Genomic DNA, 22,683 nt, shown 5'->3' with positions numbered 1-22,683 from the left:
GACACCCCATTGACCTCCAACCTCTGATTCAGTCTCCTTTAACGAGTTCATAGGTGGGATGGTTAGGAATGGGTGTACGCACTTGCCGCCTGCAAGAAGGGAGTAGTGCATGGATTCGTGGAGTTTGATGGGGTGGATGAGAGGGACGGCAAGGTTGAGAGCTTGCTTTATATGGAGGAGTTTGGCAGTCATGTATTCATGGAAGTTGAAGGGAGGGACATAAAGATAAGAAGGAATAGAAGCCATTGGAAAAGGAGAAGCATGGAAGTTTTAGGGTTAGGGTTAGAGGGTTTTTAAGGGTTAGGGTTAGGGTTATGTGGAGGGGATGCACATAAGCCATTTATGGGTAGTTTGATTATTATTAGGATCAATTGATTATTGTTAATTTTTTTTATAGAGATGATTTCTTCTTTAGTTATCATTTTGGTTGTTTGAATGAATTTTTTATATAAATAAGTATTAATTTACTTCTTAATTGTTAATTTATTGATTTTTAAAGAAACTATTTCTGTAAAATAATTAATTTTCTTACTTTAGTATTATTTTCATTTAATTCCATCATTAACTCACATTTTGATCTTGTTAACATTTTATGTTTAGATGGCTTACGGGGAAAAAAAATTGTTGGCTAAATTCTTTTTGTTAATTACCCTAAATAATCCCTCTACTTTTCTCACTTTGCCTTTTAGTTCTCATACTTTAATTTGATCCCATTTAGTTTTTCTATTTTCTTGATTGGTGCAATCAAGTCCAACAGTTGAATGGTGTTAACTTTGTCATTTCTTTTAACTAAGGTGGCAACTATATAGCTTTATTTTGATTAAAATATTAATAAAAAAATAAACAATTATTAACATCATGTTAACATTGTTTAACCACTTATTAATATTAATGATATTATTCTTTAACAATAAATATTTATTTTCAGTAATAAGTTTTAAAAATCAATTATTGAATTTGTAGTTATCTTATTATTAATAAATTTTAAATATTAGTTATTGCTAGCCACTAATATAATCTCTGATTATTGGTCATGGGTTTGATACTATTCAAGAAGAAATTTCTACTTGTGGATGGAGGGGAAGCAAGAAATTCATCTTGGCCTTGGCTTATGAGAGGAAGAAAGGTTATAGAGTATCTAACCCTGATAACATAGCCAACCACTCACTCCATCTAATATTTCACTATCTTTTCCCACTCAACTCAACTCCTCCTCCTCACTATAGCCAACCCTCTATCTCAAGCTCGTTCTATGAGCCCTCCACCAAATAATGGCACAACATCACTAGTAGCCTTCACTTCGAACAAGCAAATCTATCTAAAGTAGTTGAGAAGCCTTGGCTTCACATCGGGATTCATTCAAAACCATATCTAATGATTTCTAAAATCACATCTTAACAAGCAAATCAGTTAGGATTTACATGAATTCATAGAAAAGGAATAAAGAGATGATGGAATTCTTCAATACCTAGTTTATTCTTCAATGCCTTCTTAAGTTTAACTTGAACCCTAGAACTACCTCACTGTTTGCTCTCTTATATAGTATAGGATAACAAAGTAATTTATCAAAATGAAGAAGGGCATTCATGTTATATGAAAATATAAAACCTATTGTCACACTCTCTACATGTGATGCAATTTCCATATGTTTAAAGAAACAACCTAATTGGTGTAGGATTATTCGGTGTTCAAAACACGCAGCGGAAGGAAAAATAATCCAATGGAGGATGTATTTGTATTTAAAATTCATTTAACTAGTTAAAGATCGGATCTAAAACATACCTTTGAAGGGGATTCCTTTTTCTTTGAAGCGGATTCCTTTTTCCTTTCCAAACCTCTTCGATAATGCGAAGACTCTATGCGTATCCACACCGAGACCAACCTTTGCTATCAACCCTTTGAAAAAAATGGAATCAACGAACAACTTGAACTATAGGTTTTGACTCTCAAAACTCACTTGATGGAATGTCCTTATTTTTTTCATCTCTATCTTTTGCCAATGTATGAGGCCTTGTATATATATTCTAAAACCCCCTTTTTTTAACTTTTGGTTTTCCCAAAACCAGAACCATCAACCATTCATGTGGCTTTTGGTTTTCCCAAAGCCTTGTATAGTTTCTCAAAACCTTTGGGTTTATTAACCATCTTTTGGTTTTCCCAAAACCATCACATGCAATTATCTTTCAATTTGTCCCTTAATATTAATTATATTTTCTATGCTAGTAAAGAATGTAATAATATTCCATTTGGACCAATCAATTTATTTATTTGATTAATCAAATAATCTAATTTAATTATCAAATAATAAAATAATTAATCTTTAGCAAAGATTAGAACACTCGTTAGTGTGTGACCCCATAGGTTCAATACTAAACCGGTAGAAAATTAGTCATACCAATTTACTAATCAAGGTTGGTGTCTAGCAACACTCCTTAACGACCGGATAGCATGAAATATATAAATACTCTCAAGAACCCGTTGAAGAATAATGTAATATCTTCCTTCTGTCTATGAAGCCCCGAGACAACCCTAGGATATGGATGGACTGTCAAATCCCAATAGGTTACCAACTATATTTCATGTCAAATATAACTGACCAACGAATGACTTAAGAAACTCTTTTCTTCTTCATTCAAGTGCCTTAGCCAAGGACTTAATTTAGTCGTTATAAATAATGATAACATAGAGCTCAAACTCATTACCAAGAGTCAACAGATTCCATCTTGATTAATCATTAATTCTACAAGTATTTAATCATACACAATATCCTTTCAACTATTGCCCTAGGACAATAGATGTCCAGAATCAAAGTATGATAAATAACTTGTTAATTACTATGATGATCTCAGGTCAAAGGAACTATTATATCTCATTCTTCAAGAGAATATCCTATTGACAGTTTATGGTAACATTAACCAATAAGAATCCTCAATTGAGTCAGTTCAATGATCATATCTTCATATGCATCATCTATATATGTGATTTAGTTAATGAGATCAACTAATCTTTATCTTATAGAGACCATCACACATATATTGATCAAATCGGATCACTAATGTCCTATTCTTAATGACCCTGTGACCAAGAACCTTTTTTTTTTAAGATTAAATAGTTTAAGACTTGGATCTCATTATTATGATCTCCATTATAATGAAAAGTCTCTAAATTTAATCAAGGACATTATCATATTAAACACTTAACATGATAAAAAGTTAAATCCATATATTAAACAAACTGCATTGTTCGAAATGTATTCAAATTATTACAAAAGAGATTGGGTCTAGGGCATATCAACTATATCCCTAACAATTGGCACACTCTCTACATGTGAATCAGTGTACGTAGCAACCATGTCCTGTACTTGTTATGCTATGGGCTAAAAAGATTATTGAAATAGCTTCACTTTAACCAAAAAAAGGCTATTAAGTTTATGATTGATAACAAGTCTTCTCAAGCTTTAGCAAACAAACCATATGTTCCATGATCGAAGCAAGCATATCCATAGTAGGAATTATTTTATTCAAGAGTGTATTATTCAGAAAAAAAAAAGTGGAGTTAAAAATATTTGAAGTTGATGGATAAACTTGTTGCTATCTTTACAAAACCTCTAAAGGATGATAGTTTTCAAAAACTATAACTCTTGTTTGGAATTTTGAAAGTCTAAGTTTAAGGGAGAATGTTGATCAGTAATAAACTTGAACATGTGTGTCGTGCATGGGATAATTTTTAAATCACTCAACTTTGGTCAATATCATTTTGATTATTGAATTTTTGATTTATCTCAAAATGCTCACTAAAGTTACTAATCATTTCACCATCAAGTCACTTGATGGATTGTCATCTTCATTAGTTGACGTGGAGTCCGAGAAAAGCCCAGTCAGCACATCGGTGGAGGCCTCCAAGTCAACTAATGAAGATGCTGATCCATCGGGTAATCTACTGATGAAATGATTAGTAACTTCAATGAGGATTTTGAAACAAATTAAAATTCAATGATCAAAATGATATTTAACCAAAGTTCAGGGTTTTACCAAAAAAAAATAAATAAATAACAGTTGTGCATGTATCATATGAAGCACTTGACATTAAAAAAATATGTAGTAGCCCATGTTTTACAAGTTCAACAATCTCTATATTTGATAAATGTAATTATAGTTGTGCCTATTATGCTATGGGCTAAAAAGATTATTGAAATAGCTTCACTTTAACCAAAAAAAGGCTATTAAGTTTATGATTGATAACAAGTCTTCTCAAGCTTTAGCAAACAAACCATATGTTCCATGATCGAAGCAAGCATATCCATAGTAGGAATTATTTTATTCAAGAGTGTATTATTCGAGTGGAGTTAAAAAAATATTTGAAGTTGATGGATAAACTTGTTGCTATCTTTACAAAACCTCTAAAGGATGATAGTTTTTCAAAAAAACTATAACTCTTGTTTGGAATTTTTGAAAGTCTAAGTTTAAGGGAGAATGTTGATCAGTAATAAACTTGAACATGTGTGTCGTGCATGGGATAATTTTAAATCACTCAACTTTGGTCCAATATCATTTTGATTATTGAATTTTGATTTATCTCAAAATGCTCACTAAAGTTACTAATCATTTCACCATCAAGTCACTTGATGGATTGTCATCTTCATTAGTTGACGTGGAGTCCGAGAAAAGCCCAGTCAGCACATCGGTGGAGGCCTCCAAGTCAACTAATGAAGATGCTGATCCATCGGGTAATCTACTGATGAAATGATTAGTAACTTCAATGAGGATTTTGAAACAAATTAAAATTCAATGATCAAAATGATATTTAACCAAAGTTCAGGGTTTTACCAAAAAAAAATAAATAAATAACAGTTGTGCATGTATCATATGAAGCACTTGACATTAAAAAAATATGTAGTAGCCCATGTTTTACAAGTTCAACAATCTCTATATTTGATAAATGTAATTATAGTTGTGCCTATATATAAAAAGCTCTTTATATGGGTAAAGTTATTATTAGGTCACTAAACTTTAACTCATTTTCACTTTAATCACTGAACTTTGATTGTATCAATTTGGTCATTCAACTTAATTTGATTTCACCAGGTAATAAATCAATGATTTCAACCCCCAATTGATTACATGGCTGTTTGAAAATCTGAGTCAGTCCTCCCCATGACACATTATTAAATTTTTTGGAGGTGTCCATATCATAAAAAAAAGCCACATCATTCATTTGGGAGCCGAAATCTATTGATTTACTACCTAATAAAATTAAATTAAAATTGAGTGACTAAATTGATATAAATTGAAATTCAGTAATTAAAGTGAAAATAAGTCAAAGTTTAGTGATCTACTAAAAAAATTTACTCTGTTTATATCATTAAAGCTAGTTGTGGAAAAGTAAAATATTATTAAGAGCTATAAGCTATAGTGTATTCTTCCGCTAAGTTTGTGATGTAAAAATGAATGAAGTGAGCTATATAAGTTCTTTATGAATATTATAGACCTCTAGTTATTTTAAACAACCCTGAGTTAGAATTATAAAAAAAAACTAAATTTTGATAAAGAAAACATATTTATTTTGATATATTAATTAATTTTAATTATTTCTTTTAAATTCTATTTATTGTTATAAAAAATTTAAAATTTATTTTATTATTTAAAATTTTTATTAATTAATTATTTTAAAATTTGTAGTCCGTCCCCCTCTGTATAATTTTTGGCTCCGCCCCTTACTGCAAGTGAGTGTGTGAGTTCCTAGGGTTACATTATTCCATATAATCTATTACCAGTGAACTTATTACTATCCAGTATTTCTTTTCCTCAAATCTCACGATTAAGCATAAAGTAAACGAATTTTACTAAATCTTTATAACTTTCACCACTCTCCGCTCTATCAAAGACGAAACAATTTGAAAGTAAAACCACTTCCAAGCGAAACATTTTCAGTTTTTCTCTAATTTTCACACGGCCAAAAAATAATTCCCTAAAAAGCTTTAAAAAAAAGAAAAAATCTTATTAAAATAAATCCTTTTAGTGTTTTAAAAAATTAATGATTTTTATTTTATATTTTTTAATAGAGTAAATAAATCATGCACCTCAATCAATATTGTGGGTAAAAAGTTAGCATTTTAATGGGAAGGTGGTTAATTTTCATTAAGTAATATTTATTTATACATAGCTTTTATTTTAAAAAAAAAAAAGTCGCTGATCCAAAGAGGAGTGCCACGTGATCAACTAGCGCGGCACTACCGAATTCCCACTCTATTGCTTTGTCTCATCCTCTCCACGAATCATCCTCACCCAACGCTGGCGGATTCCACCCCCCCCAACACACACACGACTTTTCTTCTTCTTCTCGCTTCTCGTCGAACTTCGCGAGAAAATCCCCCTCAAACCCCAATCGAAATGCTCCACTTAGGGTTCGTCTCCCACGCCATCTTCCCTTCAACTGCCCCCAAATCATACGTCTTCGCTCGGAGGACGAGCTCCGGAAGAGGAGTCCGCACTTGTGAGAGGGCAAGACTGCGGCCGTGGCGGGCGATGGCGGTGCTTGGAGTGGAGAAAACGGTGGGTAGGGGAGAAGAGAGGGCTCCGGTGGAGAAGGAGCAGTACGATGCGATCGTGATTGGGTCGGGTATTGGTGGTTTGGTGGCTGCGACGCAGCTGGCGGTGAAGGGTGCTAGGGTTTTGGTACTGGAGAAGTATGTGATTCCGGGTGGGAGCTCCGGGTTCTTTGAGAGAGATGGATTCACTTTCGATGTTGGATCCTCTGTGATGTTCGGCTTCAGCGATAAGATTAGCACCTCCTCCCTTTTAGAAATTGAGTTTATCTTTTTTTTTTTCTAAAATTTTTGAAAGCTGATGGATTTCTTGTGTTCCTATTATGGTTGGTTTGTGTGGTAATCTGTTGCTTGGTTTATGTAAAACTAAAACTTTTTTGTTTTTTCGGTTGGTACGAAGGTTTGTGTTTGTGAACTGGTGGTTGATGTTGATGTGCAGTAAATAAAGTGTCTATATCAGTATAGCAGTTAGGATGTCAACAAGTCAACTTGTTGGTAAAGTTCTTATAGATGCCATCATACAAGTTTGGAAAGTTCATGCATTGACAATTGCTCTCCCTGATCAGTAATGTAGTGGAAATGGATTTAGAAAGTCAACAATGTTTGTTTGGTAATGCCTGATATAGGTTTGACTGCATTTATGCTAGTGAATAACTTAACATATTTTCAATTCATCTTAAAGTTTATAAATTTAGCATGCTTCTTGGTTTTTTCTCTTATCTTTTGTGTAGCAACTTTCTTAAATTTAGTTCTAAAGGGTAATGGAGCGAATGTGTTTCGCAGAAGATATGTTACCTTTACATCTGCCTTATCTGGATGAATTCTTAAATTAACCCTTAGATTGGTTAGATATTGGGTCTATAAAACTACACTATTTTGTCATGATGGTTTATTGTCTTCCTAGATGTTTATTTATGTCAAATCTAATCCACATGTTTGTACTTAATAAACCATTTGCATCTTGCAGGGTAACCTAAATTTAATTACCCAAGCATTAGCAGCAGTTGGGCATAAGATGCAGGTGATACCTGATCCTACAACTGTGCACTTCCATCTACCTAGTAACCTTTCTGTTAGAGTGCATAGAGAATATGACGACTTTATCACAGAGCTTATCAACAACTTTCCTCATGAGAAAGATGGCATACTTGGATTTTACAATGAGTGTTGGAAGGTTAGAGCTAATGCACCTCTGATGACTTCACTTAGTAGGGCTTCAGTATTTGCACATACAGAAGCTTATGGTTATTGTATTTGTAGATCTTCAATGCTTTGAATTCTTTGGAGCTGAAGTCATTGGAGGAGCCAATCTACCTCTTTGGACAGTTCTTTAAGAAGCCCTCGGAGTGCCTTACTCTTGGTAAATATCTGTAACATGTTCTGCAAGTGAAGAAAATTTGATGAGATATTTTATCCTTTAAGACAGTCAAAAGACTATGAATGCCAGTGTATAACTACTAGATTATATAAATTTTATTCAAATATATATGAAATTAAATGTCTGATATCATTTTTCAAATTATGCCCTTCTCTAGCATATTATCTGCCTCAGAATGCTGGTGAAATTGCTCGGAAGCACATAAAAGATCCTCAACTTTTATCCTTCATTGATGCTGAGGTGTGGATGCTTTTATTTTTATCTAGAATTTGTAAATTAGTTTTATTGTTATTAGCTGAACATGCTTTTGTAAATTTTCTTTTTTCATTTGCAGTGTTTTATTGTCAGCACAGTCAATGCTCTGCAAACACCAATGATAAATGCAAGCATGGTATATGATAATACTAACCAAACTATGCCATGTTTATTTGTTGTTTCTCCCTCATCATCTATGCATCTTTTGTATCAGGTCCTATGTGACAGGCATTTTGGTGGGATTAATTATCCAGTTGGTGGAGTTGGTGGAATTGCGAAGGCTTTGGCAAATGGCTTAGTTGAAAAAGGGGGCAAAATTCTTTACAAGGCAAATGTGACTAACATTATACTTGAGAATGGGAAGGCTGTGAGTAATTTCTCATTTAAACTTAATTTTAACCTTTTGATAACTGTGTGTGTGTGTGTGTGTGTATGATTACGTTTAACTTCCATCTGAAACAGATAGGAGTGAGGCTGCCTGATGGAAGAGAATTCTTCTCTAGATCAGTGATATCAAATGCAACCAGATGGGATACTTTTGGTATGATTTAGTCTAGATAATCACTCTGGATATTAATGTCTTGAAAACTAACTGATTATGGTGTTCCTTTTATTTAATTTTATGTTTACTAATAATTTTCATGGGACAATTCTGTCATTAATATAAGTCAAAATCTGGCCATTATTTATTTTTACCAAAATATCCAGCCTCTGTTTGCAAACGTGCTCATGTTGTTAGGTGAATTTGATAAATAGCTTCAATGGTGCTAAAAGTTATTCAAAAGGAGCAATCAATTGGAGAAGATATTGGGGCGTCTCTTCCATGTAACCTTGTTGTGGATGTGACATTTATAAGAAATAAGCAAATTAGTTAGATATCATTGTAGTTGTGGTTGTTTATATTCTTTTCCATCTTTTATTACATGTATGGATGCTTGGATGTGCAGTTGCATCCATATTTGTTTTGATTATCTTTCAATTTGATGTGAACCATCTTTACATTAAGACAAACCTACTGTGATGTCCAGGAATTTTGATATATGAACAGTTAGTGTTATTGTAGTGTGCTCTGTTTTGAAAATGGATGTGAATGGATTAGTTGAAGTACTCAGAAGGTAGCGATTGACTAAGAAAATCATCTAACTTTGTGCTAGGCTTTAGTTTTGAGATTAAACATATTTGATTTTTAGTAAAATAACATTTACAGTTTGTAGGTTCGTCTGGAATATTACAGTTAGTTTTTACTAGCAAATTTCTGTTTTATGCCAATTGTGTCATAATGATCCCTTTGAACACAACTAAGGTAAGGACATACCTGCTGAAGATTAATGATAGCTGCAAGAAAAACTTCAGTGTTGGGTTTGGAAACATTAAATTCATTTAATAATTATTCTTCTTGAGAAAACTTTAAGGACTAGCATTAAATAATAGATGGCCAAACACTCTACAATTTTTTTACTTATTTTTTTCGAAAATTTAATATGATTTTTTCCCTATTTCTCTAGTGGTTAGTTGTATAAGATTATAACTTGTAGCATTGACCAAGTTGGGTATTAGTATTTTAAGCAAAGCTTTGCCAATTATGAGTGTGGCATAGACAAAGGTTGGCTGCTGTGAAGCTAAAATGTCCTGTCTCATTTTGAAAAGAAAGGATTTGTAAAGTGATCGAAGAAAATATTAATGAGTTATGCTGTAGTGGCGTCATCTAACCTGAATTGTAATATTCACTACATATGCTATGCATACACATTTGCATGACTGCTCTTTAAAGCGGTTTTTTTTCTTTAATTTCATACATCTGGCCCATTTTGATGATCTTTTCATTCAATGACATTTCATCCGAATTTCTGGCCTTTGTTATGTCAGCCTCTAGAAATTGACTGAACTTGTTTGTTGTGTGATCCTAATCTGCTTTAACCTCTTCATCAACTTCCACAATTTAGGAAAGCTTTTGAAAGTGGATAATCTTCCTGAAGAGGAAAAGAATTTCCAAAGAATTTATGTCAAGGCACCCTCATTTTTGTCCATTCACATGGGAGTCAAAGCCTCAGTTTTGCCTCCTGACACAGATTGCCACCATTTCATCCTAGAGGTATCTAGGATCTACTAACTTCAATAATGATATTGGATCAAAATGCAGTTGCTGTTTTTCCCTTTTAAGTTCCCAGTAATTAATGCTGATATTGCAGGATGATTGGAATAGACTGGAGAAGCCTTATGGTAGCATTTTTTTGAGTATCCCTACTGTTCTTGACTCCACATTGGCTCCAAAAGGGCACCATATTCTTCACATATTCACAACATCTGGCATTGAGGACTGGGAGGTGATTTTTCTTTACCCAGATTGCATATTTAAGATAGTTTCATACTTGTGTGCTCTTGCTATCTGATTCCATTTGACTTGGAATGAGAGACAAACATGATGAGTATGAAACTCCAAGATAGGCTAGTTTCTTTTTTCATATGCTTTTTGATGCAAGGAGTTAATTTTCTTCCAGGGTCTATCTCGAAAAGACTATGAAGAGAAGAAGGAGATTGTGGCTAACCAAATCATAAGCAGACTTGAAAATAAACTCTTTCCTGGTCTCAGAAACTCTATAATCCTTAAAGAGGTGCTTATCCACCAGTACATCCTTCAAAAATCCCTTTGATTGAAGACTAATTTAACTTATCTATAATAAATATAAATCTGCACAAGTTAGGAATGAACCAAGCTGAATTGGGCTGAACTCAAATGAATTATCCTTGGTTCAGTTTTGGCTTGAAATTAGGTTCAATTTTAATTTTGAGCCTGACTACTCAAGTTTGGCTCATTCTAGTAAATGATTGGTCAAACTTTGATGAGATGGCCTGTTTTATCTGCGAGCCATAATAGTTTGTGTCAGTTCTATGATAAATGACATGTCATTTCTGTCATTCAGCATATTATGGTGATTTTCCATTCCCTTTTTTTTCCGGGAATTATAAGATAGTTTTACATTTTTTTTTCTTTTATTTTTTGTGCAAATTATGGAGGTTCATTCCAAAATGTTTACCCTTCGGTTTTCTTAAAGTAAATTGAGTCTTATAAAAGTTGTTTCCTTCATTAGAATTTATTTTAACACAGTTGAAAGCGAAAATTGATTCATATACAAATTTGAATCTGTTATAAAACTTAACTCGTGTGAAATGGGTATGACTGGTCTGGTCTATTGAGTTTAAAACTTCATCTAAGTGATTTTGTTCCTTCAGTTTGTGAAGTCATTAGTATCCTTTACATTGTTTTTTAGTCTCTTACCTTCCTTATTTAATTGGATTATTACTTAAACAAATTATCTTGTTATGTTGCACTGCCCAGACTGTTAGCCAAATATGTTTGTTATAGTAGAGTTCTTTTTCTTTTTTAATTATTCAAATCTTATCTGTGTCTTTTGTCCTTTTAGGGCAGTATGGCATCCTTATTAGATCACAGCTGTTCTTGATTTCAATGTAAGAATTCTGTTTCATGACTGTTATATTTTCTGATTGTTAACCTTCATTGTTGACTTGTTTTTATTATTCTTGATTTATCCTTGTCATATCACGGAATCAATCTGCTCCTTCATTGTTAACATAATGGAAATATTGCAAAACATGATAAAGTAAAGAATACACACAAATCAAGAGGTGCCTACGGACTAAGACAAACTGTCCACACCATTTCAACGCCGTCAAATTTAGAAAATAGCCTTTTAATTCTTTATTTAATTTTTATGGATGTTGGACTTCTCAAAGGACTCATAAGCTTCCTCAAGATATTCAAATCCAGCAAGTTTTTACTGGGTATTGAACTATTTGTGTTACAGTATCTGGTTTTGTATGTAAAATTTGAAATCCAGTCATTAATAGTTTTTTACTCATTTTTTTTAAAATAAATTACAATTTAAGATTTTGTTTTCTTAAATGATGCATGTTATACAATTGAATATTATCTAATATTTAATTTATGCTGGAATTATATTCATCATGGCAGGTAGGAACACCAAAGACTCACAGGCGATATCTTGCTCGATATGATGGTACGTATGGGCCAATGCCACGTAGTATACCCAAGGGTTTGCTTGGAATGCCTTTCAATACAACAGTAAGTAAATATAGCAACTTTTAATGCTTCCAAGCAGTTGGTGCCACTTTTTGAGGAAATAAAAACAAATAGCTGTAATGGACTCCTGATACTTCTCTATTTGAAATGCGGACCATTATGCTGCTTGTCATTACTTGGATTTGCAGGGCATTGATGGTCTTTACTGTGTTGGGGATAGCTGTTTTCCTGGTCAAGGAGTTATAGCTGTTTCTTTTTCAGGAATTATGTGTGCGCATCGAGTTGCTGCTGATATTGGTAAGCATTATTTATCTGTTATGACTGAATTTGCGAGCTGTTTGACCTGACCTGTAGGAGAAAATTCATGTAATTTTCTGCTCTGATAGTACTGCCAAAATTCAATAATCTTCTTTTCAACGAAACAACAACCGAGTTTGCATGAGAATTTTACTCGAGTCTCAAATTTGTAATCACGCATCTGATTTTGTTAGTTTATTAACTCAGGTTCTGTGCAAGATTACTGACTGACATTCTTTCACGGTGCCTTTGGATCATCAAAGGAATTAAAGCCATATTTATGCAAATATAATCTGTAATTTATTACTGGATCTTTAAACTAAATTTCTCCTTTTTGTAATATTGATTGGGTGATGTACAATGGATTTTATAGTTTGTTCATCCTGATAGAGATCTGTAAATATTCTTTTTGATTGCAAACACACTCACCAGTAGCATACTTTAATTTGAGAGACCTTACTGTCAATTCCACTTTGTTTGATTCTTGCAGTAAAAGGAGCGAAGAATAGTTGTGATATTCTTGTATAATGCCATCCCCTTAAAGTTGGTTATATTTCTGTTCCTTCAAAGTTTGGGGATGATCAAATCATGATAGAATTGGATTTTGAGTTTCAATTAGTTATAGTGGAATCTGTTTTGGAATCCTTGAATTTTTTTCCCCTAACTTCCTTACATATTGAGGTTGAAAAGAGGAAGGTAACAGTTTATAATGCTTGCAAAGTTGAAAGATGATGCTTAACATTTAGGAAAATTACCTGTGGATAGATTATGGGAAGAGGGATTGCATTTTGTTTATTATTGCTTGCACTTGGGTTAATTGAGGTTGGAGCTGATCATTTACAGGATTTGATTTGTCATTTCCAGGGCTTGAGAGAAAATCTCCCATTTTGGATGCTGCCCTCCTTCAGCTTCTTGGGTGGCTTAGGACTATGGCCTGAAAGACACATCAGGTGGACTTTATTACATGTCTGCTCAGTTGAGGAATAACTGAATCAAGATGTGTACCAGTTGCACTGAAAGTTGTCCAATAATGGTCATGTTGCTTGTCAAACTTTATTCAGCTGGTCATGGTTTAGGTATATAAAGATTATAGAAGTTTTTGAGAATCACTGCTTGAGATTTATGACCCAGAGCACATTGTAAATTCCAGAAAGCAATAGATTTTCTTGGTATAATCCTTTCTATACAGAACTAAGGTAGTTGTTTGCACACTTTTCAATTTTAAACATGTTGTGTATAAAATTATGCTTCTAGTAGGAGTTTCAGCTGTTTAATGATAGAAACCATCATTGTAACTTCACAATTTTTCTTCATCTAAATTTATAATTTTTTTGAAGTGATGGGCATTTACCTTCAAGGATACAATTTGCTTGCTTGTGTTATTCATGATTGTGATTAATGTCACATATTACCTTTCACATAGATAAGTCTTTTCATCAGTTGTGCCGGAATTTGTGTGTTGAACTACAACTGCATCTTCTCTCTGCACACAAGTGCTCATCTTGTCATCTTCTTAGATACTAGGCTTCTAGCAAGATTCTTATTGTTACAGTTTTGCTGTTACGGGCATACTTGTATCCATTTCATTAATATACTTATTTGAGACATTATCAAAGTAAATCATTGGGTTTATAAATGTTGTAGTTTATGAGTTTGATTATGTTATGCAATCACATTTATTGCTCACCTTGGGGGAGAGCTCATGAATGCATATTAAGCTTAAGATGGCATTTGTAATCTCTCCTGGCAAGAAAAATATGTACAAACTTTGAAAATATTTTAGTACTAGATTTTGGCAAAATGACCCTAATTTACAAAATCTTGGAGTTCGATATATAAGGTTCTAGTAATATATTTTCCATCTTTGTGCTCATTAACCTCAAATAAACTCAACTGTGTAGTGAAGATAATGGGAAAACATCCTCCACTTATGACCGGATCATATTCCTATTCTTGGTGGTCAGTCTTTTATTTAAGCACCCACATGCATCTTCATCCTTAGTGAAAAATACGCTAGTAGCCGGTACCCCAAACCCATTGCTATCAGCGCAAGAACTTCCCTGACACCACTTCCCATGTTAATGAAATTTACAGAGGTTGGTATGTGACCATACTGCACCTTGAGCAGGAGTCTGTAAGTATGATAATTGAAAGATACATAACGAATCCATGATATGAACACAGGAACCCTCTGCAAACAACAAGTAGCGCTATAAGCTTCTTTCAAGTATACCAAAGTGATAAAACTCTTCGACTTATGGAATAATGCAGAGAAGACCAGTTATAGTTCCATGATTTAAAGGTTGAAAATGCAGTGCACATCCTTTTTATCGGAAGACTTGAATATACTGTTGTTTTTGTTAACTGCAATGGGTTTCAATCATCTGAATCTATTTTTGTTACTTGGTTTGTTAAATGCCAGGGAAAATTAAGGGACCAAGTCTCTGTCATATCCATTGGAATTTAGAAAGTAAATGCTCAATGTCTTTTTTATTGTGTATATGAATTGGTGCAAAGGTTTACAACTACTTAGTTGATGTGCATATGCTGTAAAAGTATATTGCCAATTATGCATCTTACAATCATTTCAGGTATTTTATTAGGAAACTTTTAACTTGATATATTCAACTTCTTTCATGATGGACTGACTGTATGTGCTTATAAGAATTTGATCAGTACTTCTATTGAATTTACATCTATGAGTATCCCAAAAAAGATGTCCATATTGAGTGGGCTCTTGAAGCATGTACTTATAATCTATCCATGTGCACCTGATTTTTACTATCAGTTTAGGAATAATACTAGCATTCATATTTCATAACTGTCTTCATAGCAAACTTTTGCCAGAATCTCACTTTTAATTGCAGTTCATGTCTGGTTAAACTGAAGTTTGTTCTTGTGATAGCACTATTTTGAATAAGTGTTCCTCAAACTAGTTTTTGTTGAATGGTCACTTGTACCGAGTGGAAGACAAAACTGTTGTCCTGAATGTGGCAAAAAATTCACATATGCTTTATGATCACAAATTTATGTTATTTATTTTGTTTCTTGGTTTTCTTGTAATGCTAATGCTAAGCATGTTGATAGTTTTCAATGTTGAGGTCAACCACTGAAGTCTTTAGATTCCTATCATCTCATTATTTTTTATTAACACAACTGTCTTCATAACTATTTCCTGAATTCCTAAAGAGAAAATTTTATATCTGATAATCTCATTTTGCCATGTGGCTCTATTTCTCTGGAAATATCATATATTATATTTGAATTTGGATAGTGAAAGGATGATTTTCAATCTATTAGAAGATTGAGTTGGTAATTTCATCGTAAGTATGATTAGATGCTTACCTTTACAAAGAGCCCACCAGCCAACATAAAGGTCATGATTGTGACTGAAGCTAGAGTTGTTCCCTTCTTGAAGTCCATCAAAGTAGCTCCAATTGCCAATCCAACCCCCTGTGCTCACCCAATATTTATTCCATCTATTATTACGTAAATTTACCAACTCAGGCTTGAGATGCACATGCAAACTTATCATCTAGGATTTCTCTAGAAAACATACCTCAGCGGCAATAATGTTTAGAAACACTGCAAGCATGGTAAGAAAGAATGGCGCAGGACTTGGTCTTAAGCCTGCCATAAAGTAGACTATGAGCAGAAACAGTGTCGGTAATATGAGGTCTAATGGTAAATCACTTGTTGTCCTAGCCATGAAGTATGCGCTCAACTTATACATGTCAACTGCTCGTTCCTTGTTTAGCATTGCTCTTTCTTGAGGGAATGTGAAGATTGCTGTAAAGACAGGAAAGAAGCCCCAGAAGACAGGAACAAAGAACAACAGTCCTGCCTGCAATTTTGGATGAAGAAATAAAGTTAGACTTGCTTTTGCACAAGGAAAATATTTAAGTATTATACATAGCTTATCATGACTACCCAAAAGTAGATATCAGATTGTCTGTTCATCTTTGCATTCCCACATATAGGTTTGATATGAAACCTATGGAACTTGCTATATATGCAAACCCCTTTTGTGCATGTATATATTTGTCATATGCATAATTGTGTTCGACATGGATCTAGCAGCTTATCTTTCTTATACCATGCAAGCCCTCCATGGCCAGGTTTCATTTTCAGGATTCATAACGTTAGGGTAAATATTACAGAATCATTGCTTCCGACTCATTAGTGCAGAAGCCTATTTAGGCAATATTCATCAATGCATGAATTATGTTATGCAGAGCACACTTTTTTAGACATTTCATTGTCAAATTCATGGCTGGTAGGGTCTTCGTTGCTTATGACATTACCAGTGTCATGGCTATAAGTAGCTTTTGCTTTTTGTTACATATAGCCTTCTATAACAGTTCATATTCTATTTTCGGGCAAACTCAGATTGCTCATTGTATTTTAATTCAGTCATTTATGTTCTGCAGGTAATGTTCTTTCCTCCATATATATCCTCAAGCTTTGCACCTACTTTATACTAGTAAATATTGAAAAAAATTGCTACCAGTAGATTTCATACCTGATCTTGCAGACCTTTTGGTGTGGAACTATCTGAGTGCCACCATAGCAATCCAAGAATAATCGCAGTTGCAATAACTTGCGTGATTCTCATCCAACTAAGGTAATCATGTTGTCTTTCCTTGAATCCTCTTCTAAATAAAATCGAGAACTGTTGCCACCAGTTTGCTCCCCATTCTCTTTTTTGTGATGACATCTTTGCTTTCAGATCCTCATTGATAGGAATAGGCAACAAAAGTTTTTTCTTTTCTTGGTCAGCAACTCGAGTCTCATAGGCTTCCACCAAATACTGTTGATTTTTCATGTTCATTATAACATGGTGTTCGCTGAGTAATTGTTGATACAGGACTATAGAAATTATGGATTTATTCAAGTTGTACTTTTGCTTTCTATGTTGAATATTGTAGATGTGCATATATAAGAATTTCACAAATTGAAGAAAGCTATGCTGTTTTGCATATGGTTCAGAGGGCAAAAGAGTTTCTTACCTCATGAATATCCTTAGGAGATGGTCTATCAGTTCTTGCATCACCTCCCAGATTCTCCAGCTGCACTTTGTCATCTAATTCTGATGGCATTGATATATCATTCATGTTTCCATTAGCAAGATCCAGCAAGAATTCTGCTGGATTCATTGCAATTAGAGGATTGCATCCAATGGATGAAAAATAAGGCATTGCTTCTGACGCCTTTCCATAGTAGAGCAAACTCCCCTTGCCAAGAAGGATTAATTTATCAAAATTGTGAAACAGTCTGCTCGATGGCTGATGAATTGTTGTTACCACCGTCTTCCCATCCTACCATATGATTAGAATGACATCATTGGTATTGTTAATACAGGGACCCACCACCCTAACTTCTCCATAACTGCAGTTGTGGGGAAGGTTTGGTAAGGGTATATGAAGCTAGAGAGAATTGGTCTCACAGGCGATGTGGGACTATGGACCTGAGCCACTACGTCCCAACAGGTATGAATAACTAAATCAACTTTTTAGATGATGAATCTAGAACCCGAGCAATTCAAAAATACCTTTAAGGATCTGACACTATTCTTTAAATTAATGATCTGAAGTTTGTCTAAATTTGCTAGCAAATCAATTAGGCTTATGCTTCATTTTCGACCATCATATCGTGTCTTGATTCACTGGGTTTCAGATAGGGCCTTCATCTGTTGATTATATGTTTGTATGCTGTTGTCAAATCATTTGGTTTCATATTATGTGAGATAAGCAACTCTATTGATCTTACTGTGTCTGTTTTATTAGACGTTTGTTAGAGCTTCTTGATCTTTTCATGATGTATTTACATGCTAATGTCAAATCATTTGGTTTCTGGTTCTGTACGGCATAAATACTTCGATTTGTTTGACCATATGGTAAGTGTTTATTTGCAATCAGTATCGGTATTATGTGGATATCAATCATTTTTTTTGTTGTGTTATCTCTTCAAAGCACATCAGATATACTAATTCATGTGACCTCAAGACCCATACAATTGACAACGTTTTGTGTTCTAGGTTCAATTATTGTTTGCCTGCTTGCACTATTCATCTGATAAATCAAGTAGATATTTAGTTTAAGTGTTTTGCTTTATCAGAAAATTGGGACAACGTTTATTATTTAGATCGGTTGCCCATAATTTGAGGAAGTTATGAACAAAAACATTGTTGCCAATTCTGCTTACCTCAGCTATGCCATGTAACATCTCTACTATCCTTAGCGCTGTTGTTGAGTCCAGGCCAGATGTTGGCTCATCAAGAAACAACAAAGATGGATTGATTAAAATCTCATTCCCGATGCACACCCTTTTCCTCTCGCCACCTGAAACACCCCTTACAAATGCTCCTCCAATCATTGTTTCCTGGCACCTGTACAAAGATTCTAAGACTTAGCTTTCTATTTTATTTTAATTTTTTGCAGAAACATTTCTGCATTTTGTTGCAATTAAAGAACAGAAAAGTACCTTTCAAGCCCTAGCTCAAAGATAACATCCAAAGCCCGTTCTTTCTTCTGTTGTTTTGTCATTGTCTTCGGAAGCCGAAGGAGAGCCGCGTAAGTTAATGTTTCTTTCACTGTTAGATGTGGAAATAGAACATCGTCTTGTGTCACAAACCCAATCCTGCCAAGTGTTTCTTGTTTCATCAGCTATAATTTTGTGTTTGTAGTCCATTTTTGGGTTAATGATAGGAAGTAATGCTCACCTCAGAGGACTGGTTATAGTTCACTATACTGATCATGCTGATTAAACATCCATCCTATCAGCCCTCTGCAAGAACTTTGGCATTTGCCTCTCTTGGAGGAAAGCATCATTCCATCATTTTACCCATTATAAGTACACTACCAGTTTTTATGTTTTCAATTTCTAACCAATGTTTCTATGTGATAAAATTTTACTCTCTAGAACTTTAGTACTCATGAAACTAAGAAGGCTACATCATTTGCGAGATTTGTCTTAATATTTGCAGAGTCTGTCTGGTCTTTACCTGCGGTTCAGTGATTTGGAATATGGTTCATCATTGTAAGTGATGGATCCTTCAGATATTTCACCAGTAATCCTTCTACCTAGGAGACTCAACAGCGTAGTTTTTCCACTGCCTGATGGTCCCATTAGAGCAAGAACCTCTCCTGGACTTGCTGAACCTGTAATCCCTTGAATGATTTCCTTCTCTGATGTGCTGGTTACACCTTTTGTGATAACCTTATATTTGACACCTGTGAACTGCAAGATAAATGAAAAACACAACATGCACGTTTTACCCGTTATTCTGGGTGATCAAAAACTGTTTCGACATAATTAATTATATTTAAGCATCTTATTATTTCTCCTGAACTGATTTATCTCTGAGACCTAATCATGTACCCTTATTATTCTTGTTTTTTCATGATCTCCATAATAATATCAAAATCTGTTTTGCTCTACTTCAGTTAACAGAACAAAGCTCCCAATTTCAATGGCAGCAGGCAGAGTTAGCATACCTTCAAATAGATTGGTAAGGTTGGCTCTGTTGTCATCCTTTTCCTTCTTCGTTCGCCTCCACTCTCAAGATCAACCGCTACATGGTAAGATACAGGGCAAGTCATTTCAGGTTTTTACAAAGTTGATTATTGAATTTTCTACATCTTTCACCTCTTGTCAGCATTTATAATAAAATGTTGGACACACTATGGTTTTCTCAACAGATCATGATACGAATCACTTCAACATTCTCGGCAGTTGCATTGCTTGCAAGCCTGACACTGACTTAAAAATTTCTGTTCTACCTTTTACCGAGTCTATGCTGTCTTTATCTACATTTAATCTGCACGGCAATGTAATGGAAAATGAATGCAAGTATTTACCGTTGTCATCGTCACTAAAACTTTTCTTCAAGTTAGCAATGATGTCTTCGGGTGGAGTGAAGCCTGTAAAGGAGAAGGAGAAGCCGAGTCCCGCGCTGGATGCTCGACTCAGCGCCGCGCTGCTGCTTACTTCATCCAACTCCAGCTTTAGCTGTCCACTCCTCGACTTCCTCGTATGGTTTCCCACTCTCCGTCCTGGCGAACCAATTTTGCCGAAGCTTGATTTCCTTGACAGCCCACCATTAGTGTCTGCAACTGAGATCGTCTCAGCTGATGCTGTTCGACTCAGTGACTGTTTGATTGATGCCATTTCTATCTGCTCAGATTTGGTTCTCAGAATTCCAGATGAAGCAGACTCCATCTGAAAAAAACTCAATTCAGTTCATTAGTTTTGTTTTATGTAAATTCATGTTATTACTATATATTTTTTTTTCTCCGCTTTGATAAGTAGCTTAAATTAGTCCTTGTCATTTTAACAATGTACTAATAAAATAAAACAAAGAACAAACGCGCTTCTTTGAAGAGATTTGTGACAAAGAACAAGTGGAGAACTACTTAAATTTTGTTTTTGGAATGTTGGTATCCAAATGTTATTTTTGGACTTCCTCAAATGTTAAGCAGTAACTATTTGAGGGAAATAGGACCCATTTTACCCCCACTTTTCATTTTAGTCTTTTTCATTTGACAAAAATGCACTAAATAAATAAAACAAAATATATACATAAATATATGTTCATCTCTGAAAGTTGAAAACAGGAGAAAACAATACCTCAAAACAAAGAGAAGTAGAAGAAGAAGAAACAGCTTTGGATTCTCTGATGCAAATGAAAATGAAAATGCAAAACAGAATGGCTTACTTCAACTTTACTTCTTTCCTTCTATTTATAAAAGACGCTGCCATTCACACAATGTTGCATGTCGTGTGACTCAGGGCACCATGAGTCCAATTTACACAAAAGCCCCTTCACATTCCTAGAAATTATCAAACTTATCCTCTCAAATACACAAAATCATTATTCTTCAAAAGAATAAAGATTTGACTTAAAAGACTAATTAGCAGAATAATGCAGCTACCACCACAGGTCCACAAACATTGTGCTTTCATCACCATTTTTCTCTCCTGTGACGAAGATGACTGACGGACGTCGAAAGGTATGATCATCCACCGATTGACACATCGACAAAACTGGACCCAACAGCGTTAAAAATATAAATAAATTATTAAATAACAAAAGAGGGGGGTTTTCATGAAAAACTTTGTTAAAAGGGATACGTGTACGGCAGTAACATGGGGTTGTACTGATGTATCATATGAGGGACCATGTAGCTGATCAGAGAGAAGGACCACGGCCTTTGGACGGTCTATATCTGCATATCGTTCCTATCTTTTGGGTGAGAGGCCACACGCCATGTTGCCACGTGGATTTTGTGTATTTATTAATTATTATTATTATTATTATTATTGTAGGGATCTGGATGCTTCTTTTTTTCCTCATTAACATATTTCACGTGAAGCAAAGCAAACAAAACGGTGATTTTTCTTTTTATTTATTTGTTTATTTTTATTTTGGCGATCTACTGCTTTGGACCACACAATCTAAACCTGATCCTCAAAAAAAAAAAAATATCGGTTTTAGTCGGCTGGTTTATATGTTGGATTTTATTAAATTATTAATTTTGATTTTTAAAAAAAGAATTATTTTGTTTTGATTCATAATTTTTTAAACAGATTAAGAATATTTTTTATTTCTATAATTAGGTGCCACACTAGTGTCTTTGATTCTGTGACAGGAGTGAACAGTCAACCGGTAATAGATAATAAATAATTATTTAAAAATTATAAAAATAAAATAAAATATCTTTATTTTTTAGAGTCTTAACAAAAATTGCAACCTTACAAGTGTGTGTATATATATATATATATATAATATTAAGTTAGCCAAAAAAAATAAAACTTATAGAATTTGAATAATTATTCAATAAACTTGTTAAGATATAATAATTGTCATTAATTTTCCACACTTGAATAATAGTGCAACATTTGAAGTATTAAAAACTTGAAACTTATTGTATTGTAATAACAAATCAACAAACAGGTTTTTGCAAATCAATACAATACATGAATAATATTTTATATTTAAATTATCTCACATTAACGTTAAGAAATTCATTAGATTTATAGAAAAATGACATTTTTCCACACATAGGAATGACATTTTATGTTTAAATTATCTCAAATTAACGTTAAGAAATTCATTAAATTTAAAGAAAAAATGGCATTATTCCATAT

At 33.8% G+C, this 22,683-nt stretch overlaps 2 protein-coding genes across 10 annotated transcripts; one reads left to right on the top strand and one right to left on the bottom strand.

Moving 5' to 3' along the window:
* The first annotated feature begins 6,275 nt into the window (after nucleotides 1-6,275).
* On the top strand, nucleotides 6,276-13,716 carry LOC120249428 (prolycopene isomerase 1, chloroplastic). 8 transcript variants are annotated; one of them, XM_039257933.1, is made up of 13 exons: nucleotides 6,276-6,779; nucleotides 7,512-7,718; nucleotides 7,805-7,904; nucleotides 8,080-8,162; nucleotides 8,257-8,313; nucleotides 8,392-8,544; nucleotides 8,640-8,718; nucleotides 10,121-10,269; nucleotides 10,367-10,501; nucleotides 10,676-10,789; nucleotides 11,605-11,645; nucleotides 12,169-12,214; nucleotides 12,426-12,492. In XM_039257933.1, the coding sequence occupies exons 1-12, from the start codon at nucleotides 6,390-6,392 to the stop codon at nucleotides 12,170-12,172; spliced, it is 1,512 nt and encodes a 503-aa protein (XP_039113867.1). In that variant the 5' UTR covers nucleotides 6,276-6,389; the 3' UTR covers nucleotides 12,173-12,214; nucleotides 12,426-12,492. The 8 variants fall into 8 exon arrangements, 7 of the variants coding, with proteins under 7 accessions (XP_039113867.1, XP_039113865.1, XP_039113866.1 ...); XR_005532837.1 differs by having other exon boundaries at nucleotides 6,277-6,779; nucleotides 11,600-11,645; XM_039257928.1 differs by lacking the exon at nucleotides 11,605-11,645 and adding an exon at nucleotides 12,742-12,913 and having other exon boundaries at nucleotides 6,277-6,779; nucleotides 12,169-12,279; nucleotides 12,426-12,534.
* A 531-nt stretch (nucleotides 13,717-14,247) lies between these two features.
* LOC120249427 (ABC transporter G family member 22-like) lies at nucleotides 14,248-21,278 on the bottom strand. 2 transcript variants are annotated; one of them, XM_039257925.1, is made up of 11 exons: nucleotides 21,163-21,278; nucleotides 20,394-20,754; nucleotides 20,031-20,107; nucleotides 19,538-19,773; nucleotides 19,018-19,173; nucleotides 18,739-18,922; nucleotides 17,544-17,852; nucleotides 17,057-17,344; nucleotides 16,094-16,378; nucleotides 15,880-15,987; nucleotides 14,248-14,725 (listed from the first exon to the last, which is right to left on the bottom strand). In XM_039257925.1, the coding sequence occupies exons 2-11, from the start codon at nucleotides 20,752-20,754 to the stop codon at nucleotides 14,507-14,509; spliced, it is 2,223 nt and encodes a 740-aa protein (XP_039113859.1). In that variant the 5' UTR covers nucleotides 21,163-21,278; the 3' UTR covers nucleotides 14,248-14,506. The 2 variants fall into 2 exon arrangements, with proteins under 2 accessions (XP_039113859.1, XP_039113860.1); XM_039257926.1 differs by lacking the exon at nucleotides 14,248-14,725 and having other exon boundaries at nucleotides 15,883-16,013.
* Nucleotides 21,279-22,683: the final 1,405 nt, after the last annotated feature.

This window comes from Dioscorea cayenensis, chromosome 19 (genome assembly GCF_009730915.1).
Source record: "Dioscorea cayenensis subsp. rotundata cultivar TDr96_F1 chromosome 19, TDr96_F1_v2_PseudoChromosome.rev07_lg8_w22 25.fasta, whole genome shotgun sequence".
In the NCBI taxonomy this organism is placed as follows: Eukaryota; Viridiplantae; Streptophyta; class Magnoliopsida; order Dioscoreales; family Dioscoreaceae; genus Dioscorea; species Dioscorea cayenensis.
Note: the sequence above shows the minus strand (reverse complement) of the source record. Positions and strands in the feature narration are given on the sequence as shown.

Excerpts from the sequence above, each read along its gene's own strand:
- LOC120249427 (XM_039257925.1), bottom strand. The coding sequence starts at position 20,754 with ATGGAGTCTGCTTCATCTGGAATTCTGAGAACCAAATCTGAGCAGATA. Across the intron at positions 19,774-20,030 it reads CCTTACCAATCTATTTGAAG|TTCACAGGTGTCAAATATAA; the intron begins GTATGCTAACTC and ends TTTATCTTGCAG. Across the intron at positions 15,988-16,093 it reads TAAACATTATTGCCGCTGAG|GGGGTTGGATTGGCAATTGG; the intron begins GTATGTTTTCTA and ends GGGTGAGCACAG.
- LOC120249428 (XM_039257927.1), top strand. The coding sequence starts at position 6,390 with ATGCTCCACTTAGGGTTCGTCTCCCACGCCATCTTCCCTTCAACTGCC. Across the intron at positions 8,163-8,256 it reads TATCCTTCATTGATGCTGAG|TGTTTTATTGTCAGCACAGT; the intron begins GTGTGGATGCTT and ends TTTCATTTGCAG. Across the intron at positions 12,535-13,398 it reads TCGAGTTGCTGCTGATATTG|GGCTTGAGAGAAAATCTCCC; the intron begins GTAAGCATTATT and ends TGTCATTTCCAG.